Source organism: Chelonia mydas, chromosome 21 (assembly GCF_015237465.2).
Source record: "Chelonia mydas isolate rCheMyd1 chromosome 21, rCheMyd1.pri.v2, whole genome shotgun sequence".
NCBI lineage: Eukaryota > Metazoa > Chordata > Testudines > Cheloniidae > Chelonia > Chelonia mydas.
This window is the reverse complement of record NC_051261.2, coordinates 3,276,292-3,290,291: the sequence shown is the minus strand read 5'-3', so window position 1 is coordinate 3,290,291 and position 14,000 is coordinate 3,276,292. Positions and strand designations below refer to the sequence as shown.

Genomic DNA, 14,000 nt, shown 5'->3' with positions numbered 1-14,000 from the left:
CAAAAAGAACAGGAGTACTTGTGGCACCTTAGAGACTAACAAATTTATTTGAGCATAAGCTTCCGTGAGCTACAGCTCACTTCATCGGATGCATGCATTTACGCTCTGGTTCATGGCAGCAATGATGGAGTCTGTTCTCTTTCCTAACACACTTATTGGTGCTTTAGTTTAAGGGCATCGAGTAGGAAGAAGGTTGTTGACACTACTTCGGAAACATGATCAGGTTCAAACTTCCCATGGTTCCACATGACTCAGCCCCCACAGATACCTTTCCCCTCATTTCCTCCTCCCCACTTTGCCCTCCTACACTCTTCTCATTCCTCTCTCCTTTCGAGCCCTCCTCCCACTCCTGGCCTTGTGTCTTCTTTCACACTGCACTCAGCACAGCCTCCCACTAGCCCTGTGCCAAGCGTCCTCCCAGCCCACTTCTCTCCTGAAATCTGTGTTGGGCTTGCTGAGGAGATCTCCACATCTGCTTGTGTTTTAATCCCCTGCAATGCAGAGGCCTCGCAAATCTGTGTGTCTAGTTAAGGTGCTATCCCTAAAACAAACACCAATTGCATGTGAACGGCTGCATGGGTTAGGAGGGACAACTGGCTGCACATTAAGGATCACTTTCTCACAGATGCTTTTATCTGTGTACGTACGTATGTCATGCACAGTGGGAAAGTAGCAATACTGGGAACTGCTGCAACTGCAACATCATCACTTCAGCAGGGAGGAAAGAATTGCCGGGCGCTCCAAAGAAATTAGTCGAAAGGAATTGGGGTTGCTGTTCATCCTGACATGCAGCCAGTTTCCTCTTGGGATCCCATTTTCAAAAAGAAATCGGCTCCTTTAACAGTCTTGGCTAGGCAGCTTGCAGCCGTGCCAGGCTGGTTCCAAAGACACCTCGAAGAATATCACATCTACCAAAGCTGCGGTAGCTCATGTGAGCCATGGTGGTTCTGTTTTCTCCTGCTCCCATTGCAAGTTTCCATCTGTGTGTGATTATTTCCTCTGCAGCTGGGTGCAGAGACAAATTTTCATACAGACATCTATATTGGGACTCCTTTTCCCAGAGGCAGTGACTCTGCCAAGAGCTCTGCTGCATCGGGCACTGAATCAATGGGGTTCGTCTCAGCTCCCATCGTTCCAAACTGAATTTCCCTTTTTCTTCAGTGCCAAATATCTATATTCATTTATTATGCTGTCTGTGTAAAGTACCAAACTGGAACCTGCTGCAGAAACAGAAACATAGGAACCTAGGACTTGCCAGACAGGATCAGACCTGGGATCTGTCAATCCAGTATCTGTCTCTGACAGTGACGAGCACCCAATGCTTCAGAAGAAGGGGCAAGAAACCTTGCAGTGAGCAGATGAGGGATAATCTGCCTTCTGTCCTAATCCCTAATAGTTCGAGATGGTTTTGCAAGCATACAGTGATCACCCAGATAGTACTCATTTATACTTGTCTAAGATATCTAACTATGGAAGAACTGCAGAGTTCATAGAGAACTCAGCTACACATTTTGTGTGGTAAAACCTATCTGTGGTATTTGGAGTATGCCCATCACTGTAGTACATAAATGCTATGAATGGACTAGAAGACCTAAAAGCTCTTTTGTGTATTAGGTGAGCTATGTGTACAAATACAAAGAACATGCTTGCATCTGGGACTTAAGATGTGTGAAGAAAGTTGGTACAAAGTTCTGTACACATAAAGGAGCTCAGAGTTGCTTTGTAAAGAAAGCTCTGAAATGCAGAGCAGGCAGGAAGGTCTAAAGTTATTACACATGCTAAAGCAAAGTTATGATTTTGTTTTGTTTAAAAAAAAAAAAGCCCTGGTAAACAGAATCAGATACTAAGGTACCCGAGGGAGATGGAAGATGGAGAAAATGCGTTAATGAAGGAAAAGAGAGTGCTGGAACATCAGCTGGGAGAGAGAGGAGAAGGAGGAAGGAGTGAATGTTATCAGATGTACTACAACTTCAAAGATATCTAGGGGAAGGAATCTTCAATCTTGCATCAGTTATGAGATTAAAATAGTAGATGGGGATGTGAAAAGTCACTTTCAAAGATCCAAGAGGCAATAATAGTCTCAGAGGACCAGAATGAATGTATCCCACACAGACACATGCACCCCAGGAACCACCACTCTATCCCCCTTCCTTCCTTCCCCTGTGTTCAGTCTGTAGGTGAAATCCTGGCTCCACTGAAATCAATGTGATTTTTCCCCCCATTGATTTCAGTGGGGCCAGGACTTTACCTGTAGGTTTATATATTGAAAACTCCAAGTCATTTAAAATTAAATAAAAACCAGAACTGCTGGATGTCCAGTCTGACATGTCTGCCAACGGAGAACAATGGGAATTGCTGCAATAGTTGATAACATTGGATGTGGCACATTGCTACAGACAATCACTATCAATTAAATTCCACCTACTTGCCTTTAAAGCTACTGCACACTTCCCCACGTAATAAATCACACAGTCGAAGTTATGGTTGCCTTGCATATCAGTCTACAATAAACCGCATGCCAAACAGGGCAAGTTATTTATTACCCAGCCGTGGACAATAATGAATAGATCCAGTTTTTATAAAGAGCAAAACAAACCCAGCCCTCACCCTTGAAGGATCATGCCACATTATTAAATTGTATAATTAATCACGTCAGTTGCACGGCCACATTGAGTTTTTTCAGTTTGTGGAATTTCAGTTGTGGAGGGTTACTTTTTATGCTCAAACCTACGCGGCTGCAATTTCTGAGCAGCAAATGTGAGATAAATGGCGTGAGTGTTTGGTTTACTAAAGGGGTCTTTTTATCATATGGAACAAAATGTAATGGGATTCTGTTTGAGCTCTATAACCTGCTCCGTACAGAGGATGCTACTAATTCGTATTGCTGAGCTAGATGCTAAAAGCTAACAAACATAAATGAATAAATAAAGGTCTGTTAGCAAGGAATTCATATTTCCTGGTGTTTCTAGAAAAGTAGAAGTTGAGGCACTTACTGAGTGGAAGGAGGGTTTTGTGGTTACGGTATCAGACTGGGACTCACGGAGATCTGGGTTCAGTATGTAACTTTATCATGAACTTTTTGGATGATGTTGGACAAATCACTTAATTTGTCTGTCTTTTTTGTCTGTAAACTGAGGATATTAATACTTTCTCTCTTGTTTAATTAGATTGGAAGCTCCTTGGAACGGGGACTGCCTGTTACTAAGTGTATGTACATCACCTAGCACAATCTCAGTTGGGATCCCTAGGTGTACTGTAATACAAATTAAGAGTAGTAATATACTGGCATGCTAAATTTCTGATGCTTTGTTACTCGAAGTTCAAATGCTGAGGCTTCTTAAGGTTAACCTCAATAGATTATTAGACCTGATTAGTCTGTATATGTCCATTCAGTAAGTTCCACTTGCGCAAATTTAATATAAATCAGCCCCAAACCAAGTCTGTAGATCTGAGGTAGTGACAATTTGCAGCAAGAGCAAATTTCCCCCACATCTCCCATGGGAAAATCTATGTGCACCATGCCATCCTGTCACACACACACAGACTTGATTAAGCTACACCTTTATGTCAGAATCAATAAAGGAAGCACAATATGTGCAGTGACAGCACCCTCTGCTGACAAGAAACCATCTACACGTTATGCAGGTACTGCCCAGCTGGATCTTCCGCTGGACAAATTAAGAACATTGGTGGATGCAGGGTTGCTGTAGCTAGGTCGGTCCCAGGATCTTAGAGGGACAAGGTGGGTGAGGTCGTATCTTTTATTGGACCAACTTCTATTGGTGAGAGGGAGAGATGCTTTCAAGCTATCCAGAGCTATCGCACCCACTTTGGCGCTGTACATTAAAATCCTAGGGGTTAGCGGTAGACAATAACAAGTGACCATCAAGCATCCCCCCCCCAAGTGCAGAGAACAGTGCCCGAAGAGATGGGCATAGCCCTTCGTCCGGCTCGTGGGGGTGCATTAATGCCGGTGAATGTGTTCTACCCCATGCTAAGTGTGGTGCCAAGAGTTGTGGGGGGGAAGGGTGCTCATGAAGGAAAGCAACTGGCTGGGCAAGTTGGGGGGTGCCCTGTGGGGTGGGGGGGCAAGTTGGGGGGTGCCCCCACCTCTCAGTGCTCCAATGCTCCCCCCAGTCTCCTGCTCCCTTTGGTGTCCCCTCATAGAAGCCCCCTGGTGCCCCCCCTTCTCACTCTCCAGTTGCCTCCCCCCCCCCCAGCTCCCTGCCTCCCCGCTTTCAGTCCCCAGGAGTCTATCACCAAATCACCCCAATGGTTCCTTCCGCCCCCCCCCCCCCCCAACACACAATGGTTCCTTCCGCCCGTGGCCGTGTCCGCGCGGCGGGGCTGCTGATAAAGTTTTCCCCCAGAAGGCCTCGCGGCGCTTTGCGGCTTCTCGCGAGAGTTGCCAATCTCGCCTGCTTCCCATGATGGCGGCTCCTGCCGGGGCTCCGGCCTCGCCCCGGCCTCGCACGCGGGACGTGCTGATCCCCGGAGGCCCGGCGGACTTCGGGTCGCTGCTGCTGTCGGCCCCGGTGCTGGCGGGGCTGGAGGCCGCCGGGTTCCTGAGGCCTTCGCCGGTGCAGCTGAAGGCCATTCCGCTGGGGCGCTGCGGCCTGGGTGAGCGGGCGCGGGGGGCTGCCGGCGGTGCAGGGGGCGGGGCGGGTTCGGGAGCTGCCCCCCCTCCCCGGGGTCGGGTTCTGGGTCGGGAGCTGGGGGGGGGGCCCCCGGGGGGTGGGGGGTCGGGGTCGGGAGCTGGGAGGGGGGCCCCCCGGGGGGTGGGGGGTCGGGAGCTGGGAGGGGGGCCCCCCCCGGGGGGTGGGGGGTCGGGAGCTGGGAGGGGGGCCCCCCCGGGGGGTGGGGGGTCGGGAGCTGGGGCCTGTGGTTTGCTTCCCAAGGGAAGGAGCGATTGGTAGAGACTCGGCCCCTGTTCGTGCACAGGGAGTCAGTGAAGCCCCTAATAACGCTGCATCACCTGGGCGACACTCTTCTGGCTGCTGCCTGATTTGGGCCCTTCAAACCCTTTCAGATCTCATTGTGCAGGCAAAATCTGGCACTGGCAAAACCTGTGTGTTCTCAACCATTGCCCTCGATTCCCTCATACTGGAAAACCCGGCAACCCAGGTGAGAGTCCTGAAGATTTGGTGGTTTGTAGTAGCCTGGGAGCATTTCCAGGTCCTTGTCCAAGGTATTTGAATAACCAAAGAGATCTCCACCTAGTTGCAGGACAGGATATTGGTCAATTTAATCAGGGGCTGTGTGGCTGTCTATGTTTGAATGAAGCGCATCATGTATTTTACTGTTAAATCTCAGTGCCTTGATGTCAGAAGCTCCTAGTAAGAATGCAGTGCTGCAGAGCTGCTGTTTTATTTTGTAATCTGTGTTAGTAGTAGATTGCTTGATAGGTTATAATGAAATAAATATGCGGGTACCATAAGGGAAACACCCATGCCTCCCTTGTTGATCATTTTTAGGCTTTACAAGCACAAAAAAGTATCTTGTTGGTTCGACAACCTCAGTGACAGAAATATTTTGTTAGGACAAGTATATCATGGACTGTGATAGTAGACTTTCACCTATGCCATCCTATCAATATGCCTCAAATCTACTCTTCAGAGGCAGCTTTTACAGGGGCTGTAGGAATTTAGTCTCAACTTATTGATTTGGGGGTGGGAGGACCTCTCCAGTAAGAACTGGACTTGACTTCCAAGGAGTGTTACACAAGTCATGAAACAGCTGATGGTAAAAACTTTGTCACTGGCCGCCTAAGCTGTAGTTAAAGCAGTGATGTAGAGGTGAAAGATTGCATCTAATCCACTGAGCCGTCACTGTCCCTTCAAAGCCCAATTCTTTATTTCAGATCCTGGTCTTAGCTCCTACAAGAGAAATTGCAGTGCAGATTCATGCTGTTATCACAACTATTGGAATCAAAATGGAGGGCTTGGAATGTCACGTCTTCATTGGAGGGACTCCTTTGAACCAAGACAAAATAAGACTAAAAAAGTGTCACATAGCTGTAGGCTCTCCAGGTAAGAACACACTTCACTGTACTTTAGTCACAATTCAGTGATACGCTTTTCAACAGTACAATATTTGGTACATAAATGCACTCTTGAATTCTTGATTCTTGTCTCACAGTCAGAGAGGACAGTTTCAAAGCCTGAAGCAAAAGAAAATTAGACCAGAGAAGTATTTTTAGTGATTGATTAGTCTAAATATGCTTTTAAAAAAAGATTTATTAAATAAGTGGGTTAGGTAACAAGTCTTTGATATACAACAGATAGTGGTCTTGTCTCAACCAGATTCTTTTCATAAATATTTTTGGGGCTCAAGTGTCTCACTTCTCTCTTATCATGTAGGTCGAATAAAGCAGCTCATAGAATTGGACTGTCTGAATACAGCCAGTATCCGCCTTTTCATTCTTGATGAAGCTGACAAGCTTCTGGAAGAAGGCAGCTTCCAGGAACAAGTCAAGTAAGAAAAATACTAGTGTTTCTCTCATACGCCTAGCAGTAGTTTTAACATGCAGAATCTTTCAGCTCTAAAACATGCATTATACATTCACTTTCAATATCTTACTTTCTCTTAGCTGGATTTATTCTTCTTTGCCAGCCAACAAACAGATGCTGGCTGTCTCTGCTACCTACCCTGAATCATTGGCTAATGCTTTGACCAGGTACATGAGAGACCCTACCTTTGTGAGGTTGAACCCTACTGACCCAAGTCTCATTGGTATGTATAAGTTGCACATCCATAACTTCAATGTTTTTAGGCAAATAAAATCTGAATTTATTTAACATTCAGCTACGAGTATAATTAATAAAAACAAAAAACATTTCAGAATACTTGGTTTATCACTTCTATTTCGTGATTTGTTCAAAAAAGTGCTTATACCCCAACTTTTCTTAGGCAAAGTATCTATGATGAGAGAGTGTGTTTTTTCTCTATTATGGGTTATCTTTTTTCCAAAGCTTCAAGAAAAGATTCCAAACTTTAAAGAAAAACAGCCTTCCAGATTCGAATTCAGCATGTGGTGATAATTGGTTAACTAATATTTCCTATTCTTTAATGTTCTTGTTCTAGTTACTACATATTTTAATCAACTTTTTAATACCAATTCATTGTGAGTTTTTTGTATTGTTAACCTTACCATGCTTTGATTTCTTGCACAGGGTTGAAGCAATATTACAAAATTGTGAATTCTCATTCACTTCCTCATAAGACTTTTGAGGAGAAGGCACAGCACTTGCAGGAGCTCTTCAGTAAGATTCCATTTAATCAGGCCTTGGTCTTCTCAAATCTGCATAGCAGGTAACAAGAACTTCTTAAAACTAACAATATGATGTTTGCAGATGTTTGTGAACAGTGGGCATAATATATTCCATTTTTATAGCACCTTTTGTAAAGAGCCCAAAGTACTACACAACCTGCATGCAAATTTCAACTCCGAAATGCTACCGTTTCTGGAACTCAGGGCTGCAGCCTGAATGGGTGGTACATAGTACTAAGTGTGTGTAGAGGTTGGGGGGAATTTTGATATCAGGGCAATTTCTGCATTTACGTGAGTGCTGTGGGAACTAATGTCTGTGCACACTTGATTTTTGAAGTCTCAGCTGAAAGATCCACCAGTTTCAAAATTGCAAACTGTCATTGTATCTAACTTAACCAGATGAACAGCTGAGACAACTGCTGGAATTTTAATCTTTGGCTGTAAAGGCGTGAAAGTTCAGATCTGATGCTTAGCTTGTTAAGTCATCTTCAGTCTGTCATCTTGAAGAAACCCGGGAAGTATGTAATTTTATTTACAACCTTTATATACTTATGTTGTATTAGGGCTCAACACCTGGCTGAAGTATTGACATCCAAAGGTTTTCCTGCTGTGTGCATTTCAGGCAAGTGCGTTTGGAACTTACTGCTTCTGTTAATTGGAATTTTGTGTGAAACTGACCTAAAGTCACAGTAGAAATGTCGCCATTGGAGTATTCAGGACATAGCTGGGGGACTTGGGGGCATTTATATGAATAATTTACAGATAATGTTTGACCGTTCATATTTCTTGCATGTTCACTGAGAATCTTTAAATATTTGCTTAACTTTATTTTTTTGTTATTGGTTAGATGGTTCAGTTACTTCATTTTGTTTTCCAGTCTGTAATAGGGAATCCCGTTTATGCTTTGGAGTTCTGTAACAGATTGATGTATTTGGAAAGGAAAGTCCTCTGGCATCTGAAATTTTCAGAAGTGTGTGTCTGGAGTTATTTGATGTATTAGGGCACTTATTAAGAATAAGAAGCCAATAAAATAAAGCTCAGCACAATTATAACAAAACCATCCTTTTTTGTTTGTTTTTGTAATTATCACTAATCCCTTTTCTTTGTCTACCCTTGCTGTAAGAATATTTGCATCTTTATGATAGATAGTAAGTCAAATTTATTTGCATTCCATGTTACCCAAGTTTATTATAACACTTGGAAAAAGGGATAATCTCTCTTAAAAAGAGATGAATTTTATACCCTACTTTGTTAATCATATTTTCAGATTTGTCTACTTTCCAGTCATCTCCATTTCCTGGTGTAGATACAACATGCCTTAAAATTAGTGCCTGAAGGAAGGATGCCACTTCATTAGCTTTCAGGAGTAGAATTTACTGAGCCCTGTTTTCTCTGGGTTTGAGCAGCATAAGGCTAAATAACCTAAATACTCTTTCAGTTTCTAAATATTCATTATTGTTTCTTCAGGAAGTATGAATCAGAACCAGCGTCTTGATGCTATGGCTAAATTGAAGCAGTTCCATTGTAGAGTCCTGATTTCCACAGACTTAGTGAGTTGTTTTTTTCTTTCTGATAAGTAGTTCTCTAGAACATAAATTCATGTAATGTAGACCTGACTTGGAAATAGATCTGACTTAGCAGTATTTATAGAACATTTGTCTGAAAATAGTAATTTTCTGTCTCTGGGGAGCACACAAACTGCCAGCCAGTTTTCATCTTCAGAAAAGAAAACTAATTTTCAAAGTCTTTTTAAAAACATAAAGTTTAAATACTTATTTCTTTTTAATTACCTTTTTATAGTTAGGCTCTGGGAGGCTATATGAATTTCAAAGAAATAAGTCTATCTTTTGGTGGTGGTACAGAGGAACAGAGGTTACTTTTCTCCTTCATGTGATACTAACACAGCACCTCTTTCACATTTTAAGGAGAGCTGTAGCAATATCTCTTTTGTGTGTGGCACATGAGTATTGGCCATGGTACAATTTTTTTCTTTATACTTAAAAACATGAAAAGACAGGGCAAGGTTATTCAATACTTCAGTGCTTGAAGTTCTACCACCTAAAAATATTACTGTCCTGTATATTTCTCCTAAGCTGGGAGCATATGTGCTTCCTTGGTACCCAGACATCTGCTTATTCTTCCTCCATAGTAATACAAATGATCCTCCAGTTGTACATCTCAATGCAGAGTGTTTATACACTTATTTCTAGCTAACCTAAGCAAGCCAGGAAACTATAGTTTTCACGTATAGTGTATTGAAATACATAGAATTTACAGAAGGGCCTCCTGAATTGATAGATGAACTGCATTTTTTATGACTAGTCACCATTACCTCTGTTTTTTTCCCTCTCTTCAAGACTTCTCGTGGCATTGATGCTGAGAAGGTGAATCTTGTTATCAACCTGGATGTGCCTTTGGACTGGGAAACATACATGCATCGGATTGGCAGAGCTGGACGCTTTGGTAAAACACTGTTGTGGGGTTGTGTAGCTGGAAGCAATGCATATGTGGAACTGGCTAGCTAATTCTTCCCTCGCTCCCTGTATTGTAGGAACCTTAGGTCTAGCTGTGACATACTGTTGCCGTGGGGAGGAAGAGAATATGATGATGAAAATTGCACAGAAATGTAATCTTCAGCTTCTTCCTTTACCAGGTACAGTCTGTCTCCTGAATATGTCTGCATTATATTCTCTTAGTTATTTTTTTGGTTTTAATGTGACAGTTGAATTTACAGGTGGCCATCATGAACCGTGGTTTAATCTACAGATACTATGCTAAGTCTAATAGCTAAATATATGTCTTGTAAGGCAGAGTGTTGGTACTGATAACGTACATAAATAGCTCTTAACTAGGTGGCCTGTAGCTTTATTTTAAAATCACTGCAATTATACAAAACAATACAAAATTAAAACTGCGTGTGCACTTAGGGATAGATTTTCATAAGAAGGCGATGGGAACGACAGAGTGGAGTGCTGAGGTCTTGGGTGGGTGCAATAGTGGAGTGGAAGAGAGAGGAACTGGGAAATCTGAATGGATTCAACATCATCACTTTTCCCCAATAACAGAATTTACCTGTTAACAATGCTTTGCATTTTCTTTTCCATGCTCCTCTTAACATTTTTAATATATCTTAAAACCGATGTTTTTAATTAGGATGTATGCTGTAGCAGAGAGATAATACTGTATTACGTTTGACATTGTTAGCCATAAATATATCTTCTAATGACCTGAGTTATTGCTCTTCTCTAAGGTTACCCTTCGGATAATAGGTATAGTTTACCGTGAATAATTATGAAAAGAATGATGGCGTTCTAATAGAGAAATGCATCTATTGAATTTTTTAAGAAACAAAAACAAAACTTCCACCAGAAATACTGGTAATATTTATGAAAAAAGAGCAAATTTGACAACTGTCACTTTACAATCTGTTATGATTTGGGATTTTGTTATATAGCATGCAAAACATACTTGTTTCCTCGGGGTCAAGAAAGAAGTCTTGTGCTGCTTTTGACTGAATGGCTGATTTTTTCTGTTGTGCAGAACCTGTACCCACTGGATTGATGGAGCAATTTGCCCAGTGGGATGTAGAGGTCACAGCTATTGCCCATGCAGATGCTTCAGTGAATGCTCATATCTTGACCCATAAAAGACCAGAGGAGTCAGTGCAGCACATGCACGTAAATAGCTGTGCTCAGATACCTCAGTGTGATCCTAGTGTTTCAGGTGAAAATTCTTCCATGTCCAAGCCAAGAAGGGTTTCGAAACAGAAGCAACTACTAAAAGGCTGCCCAGATCATGCAAATGCAGAAAAAACTAGCAAGAGTCCAAAGACATTAAACTTCAACACACAACAGAGAAATCAAATGGCAACGGCTTGCAAAACCACTGAACAAAATGTTGGTCAACATCTGAACAAGGAAACCTTAAAAAATACACTTCCCAAAATTCCTTGCTTGTCATCATTTAAGAACCCACAGCCTACCATTCCATGGAGCTTTGCAGAGTTTGTTGAAGACTATGAGTACTTCATTAAAGAAGGGTTGGAGAAAAGGGTTGAAATCATAAGAAGCTACACAGGCCCTGGAGAGCAGTACCAGCACCCTAAAAATGGTGCTTTCGAAAAAAAGGGGATGGAAGAGACCATGTACTCAGTAGCAGAGTGTGTATCATTTGGGGACACTGATAGTGATAGTAACTCATTCAGTTCCAGAGCTTCCTCTCATAGTGGGGAAAATAAGTCATACTTTGAAGCCTCTTCAGATACTCAAGAGAGAGGAAGTGATGTGCTTATTGTAGATCAGGCTCCGCTAAACTATTCCCAAAGCATAAGCTGCTCCCTGAGCCCAGTGGAGCACCAACATATGCCACAAATCCAAAAGCACAGTCGAGTGAAAAAAAAAGTGGTGAAACAAAATTCCAAACGATGTAAGAAAAGCCACTACCAACAATCCCCCAGTCCTCCAAAGAGAGGAGCCCAGGAAGACTGTTCATACAGCCCTCAGGATGAGAGCTCTCCTGGCTTTTCCTATGAGACTCAGAATTATGAAGAATACTGGAAGTCCTATTACCGAACATGGCAGAGTTATTATGCTTCTCACTCTTACTATAGGAAATTTCGTAGGCATTTTAATTGGATGACTGCTTATCATGCCAACTCTGTCTATCTTCAGGAACTGCTGAAGAGTGATTGGTGATGGGAGAGCAGTCTTCACTGCAAAAAGGACTGAGAATTACCAAGAGCTATCATCTAAGCTCAGAAATTGACTTAAAATAAAGAGATGTCTGTTTTTAGACTGAAGTAAAAATGTTTTTGTTTTGTTTTTTTACAAGAAAAGCCTTTCTGGGTAAATGTTTTATATGCATTTCAGTGAATTGGCGTTGCAACAGATATTTGTCAATAAATAGAAATGACTTGTCTTGTACATCTGGATGTTAGTTTCAATCTTTTAAGTGAACAAAAACGCTGAATCAGATTAAGGACACTTTAGATGTAAGAAACCACATTTAAAAATACCAAACTCAGCAAAGTATACTGTCATCTTTAATTTTCTGTGCTATTCCTTGTTTTTGTGATATTCCATGGGTGAGATTGCATTTGTCATTAAAAAACCTACGGAAGTTATTCTTCAGGCGCAGCTATCATTCCAGTTTTAGTGCCTTCTTAAGCAGAGCAAAAATTGCTCGTGCTATTTAATAGTGGCAGATTAAAACCTGCTTATCTCAATTAATACATGTATTGCTAATTTAAATTGAATTAATTAAAACTGTATAAATAACACTTCCACAGCTAGGTATGGTAGGCTGTGCGATAGAGGAGGTTTTAATTATATACAAAAAAAACGCAGCTATCATAATTGGTCTGTCCCCCTGGGTGCTGCAGTATCAGACTTGCCATGCTTAAGGGAAAACTTTAATTAGAAATGAAATTACTTATTAGCCCTGAAACTAATTGGGATTCTTTGTTTAGGTCTTGATGTTGTTTTGTCTGTCTGAAGCCTGGAAAAAATGGGGGATTGGGTGGTTTAGGATATTGGTAATGCATATAGAATCTTTCCACTCTAGCTTCTTAATTCAAATCCAGCCTAGTAGGATGCTTGAAAATTACCATCTGAAACCTTGTGCTGAGTCCTCTGTGAAGTGATCTGGGTCTCAGGCTGGTTCCTAGTTCACAAGTGTTAATTTCACAGCCATCCACAGTTGATCCTGTTCTTGGGAGATGCCAGGACATAGCCTGAAGTCCTTTTAGTGGGAGGGTTGCTTCCTACCTGTGAGTTAACATTCTTTCCTGGGGGAAAGCTTGGTGTTCCTACGTGCACAAAGCTTGGGTAGAAGACTTCAAATGGAAGGGTGTTCAGTGTCACCACCTTGCAGTTCATCTTGAGAAATTGTGAATTTGTCATCCACCGTAATATCAATCCACTGTTACTTTAAAACTAGCGTTGATATTTGATACATGTAGGTAGAAGACCCAGTAGGCATCAGCAGGCAAGTCCTGTGTTGTGCATGGCTGTACCTTTGGTGCAATAATCATGTTGAAACGTGCTATATGGGCACACGTTCCCAAGTTACTGCAGACCTCACGTTAATGTTAAGCAGTCACAAAATACTTGCGCAAACGCCAGTGTTCAAGCCCTTGCTCTGTAGCAAAACTCCACCCCTTGCTACTTAAACAATCCAAAGCTCCTTAAAAGGCTTCAGGGAGGTCTTTCATGGTGCAGTGAAGCTCTTTAACCATAAGACATAGGAGATGTCTGGACAAAGTGATGTGTAGAGAGACAGGCCTGTTGGCAGTGGATAGTTGTTTATAGCACTTTTACAAACCTATATTCGTGAGCATGCCAGTAAGTGAATGCTCTTATCTCAGCTTTGACTATTTGCTACTTGTCAAGTAGCAAATAGTTGAGTTTTGTGGTATAAACTTTCTTTCCTTTTCAGTCTGCGGTAACCGGACAAAATTGATAATATAGCACACGAAAGTAGCACCTATCTGCTGGTGAATTCAGGCTCTCTGCTTTCACCTTTTTTTTTTTTTGTGAGAAGAAGAAACAACAGTGGCACCTAGTGGGTGTTGGGGTTCACAGCAAGTGGAAAAATTAACAAGCTTAATAATTTTTAACCATAACTGTTGCTCAGTGTTTACAGTGGGGTTGTCTAATTAGCAGCTTTTAATTAGACTGTTTTAAGGAGAGAGACGTTGACATGGGTTTTTACTGTTAACTCTTAGAAGTTT

The 14,000-nt window shown here is 42.1% G+C and overlaps 1 protein-coding gene across 1 annotated transcript; it reads left to right on the top strand.

The window, feature by feature from the left end:
• The first annotated feature begins 4,311 nt into the window (after window positions 1-4,311).
• Window positions 4,312-13,812, top strand: DDX20 (DEAD-box helicase 20). The gene is made up of 11 exons (XM_037885014.2): window positions 4,312-4,620; window positions 5,030-5,124; window positions 5,861-6,029; window positions 6,360-6,474; window positions 6,590-6,732; window positions 7,173-7,311; window positions 7,834-7,892; window positions 8,738-8,820; window positions 9,628-9,733; window positions 9,822-9,923; window positions 10,811-13,812. The coding sequence occupies exons 1-11, from the start codon at window positions 4,428-4,430 to the stop codon at window positions 11,962-11,964; spliced, it is 2,358 nt and encodes a 785-aa protein (XP_037740942.1). The 5' UTR covers window positions 4,312-4,427; the 3' UTR covers window positions 11,965-13,812.
• The last annotated feature ends 188 nt before the right edge of the window (window positions 13,813-14,000 follow it).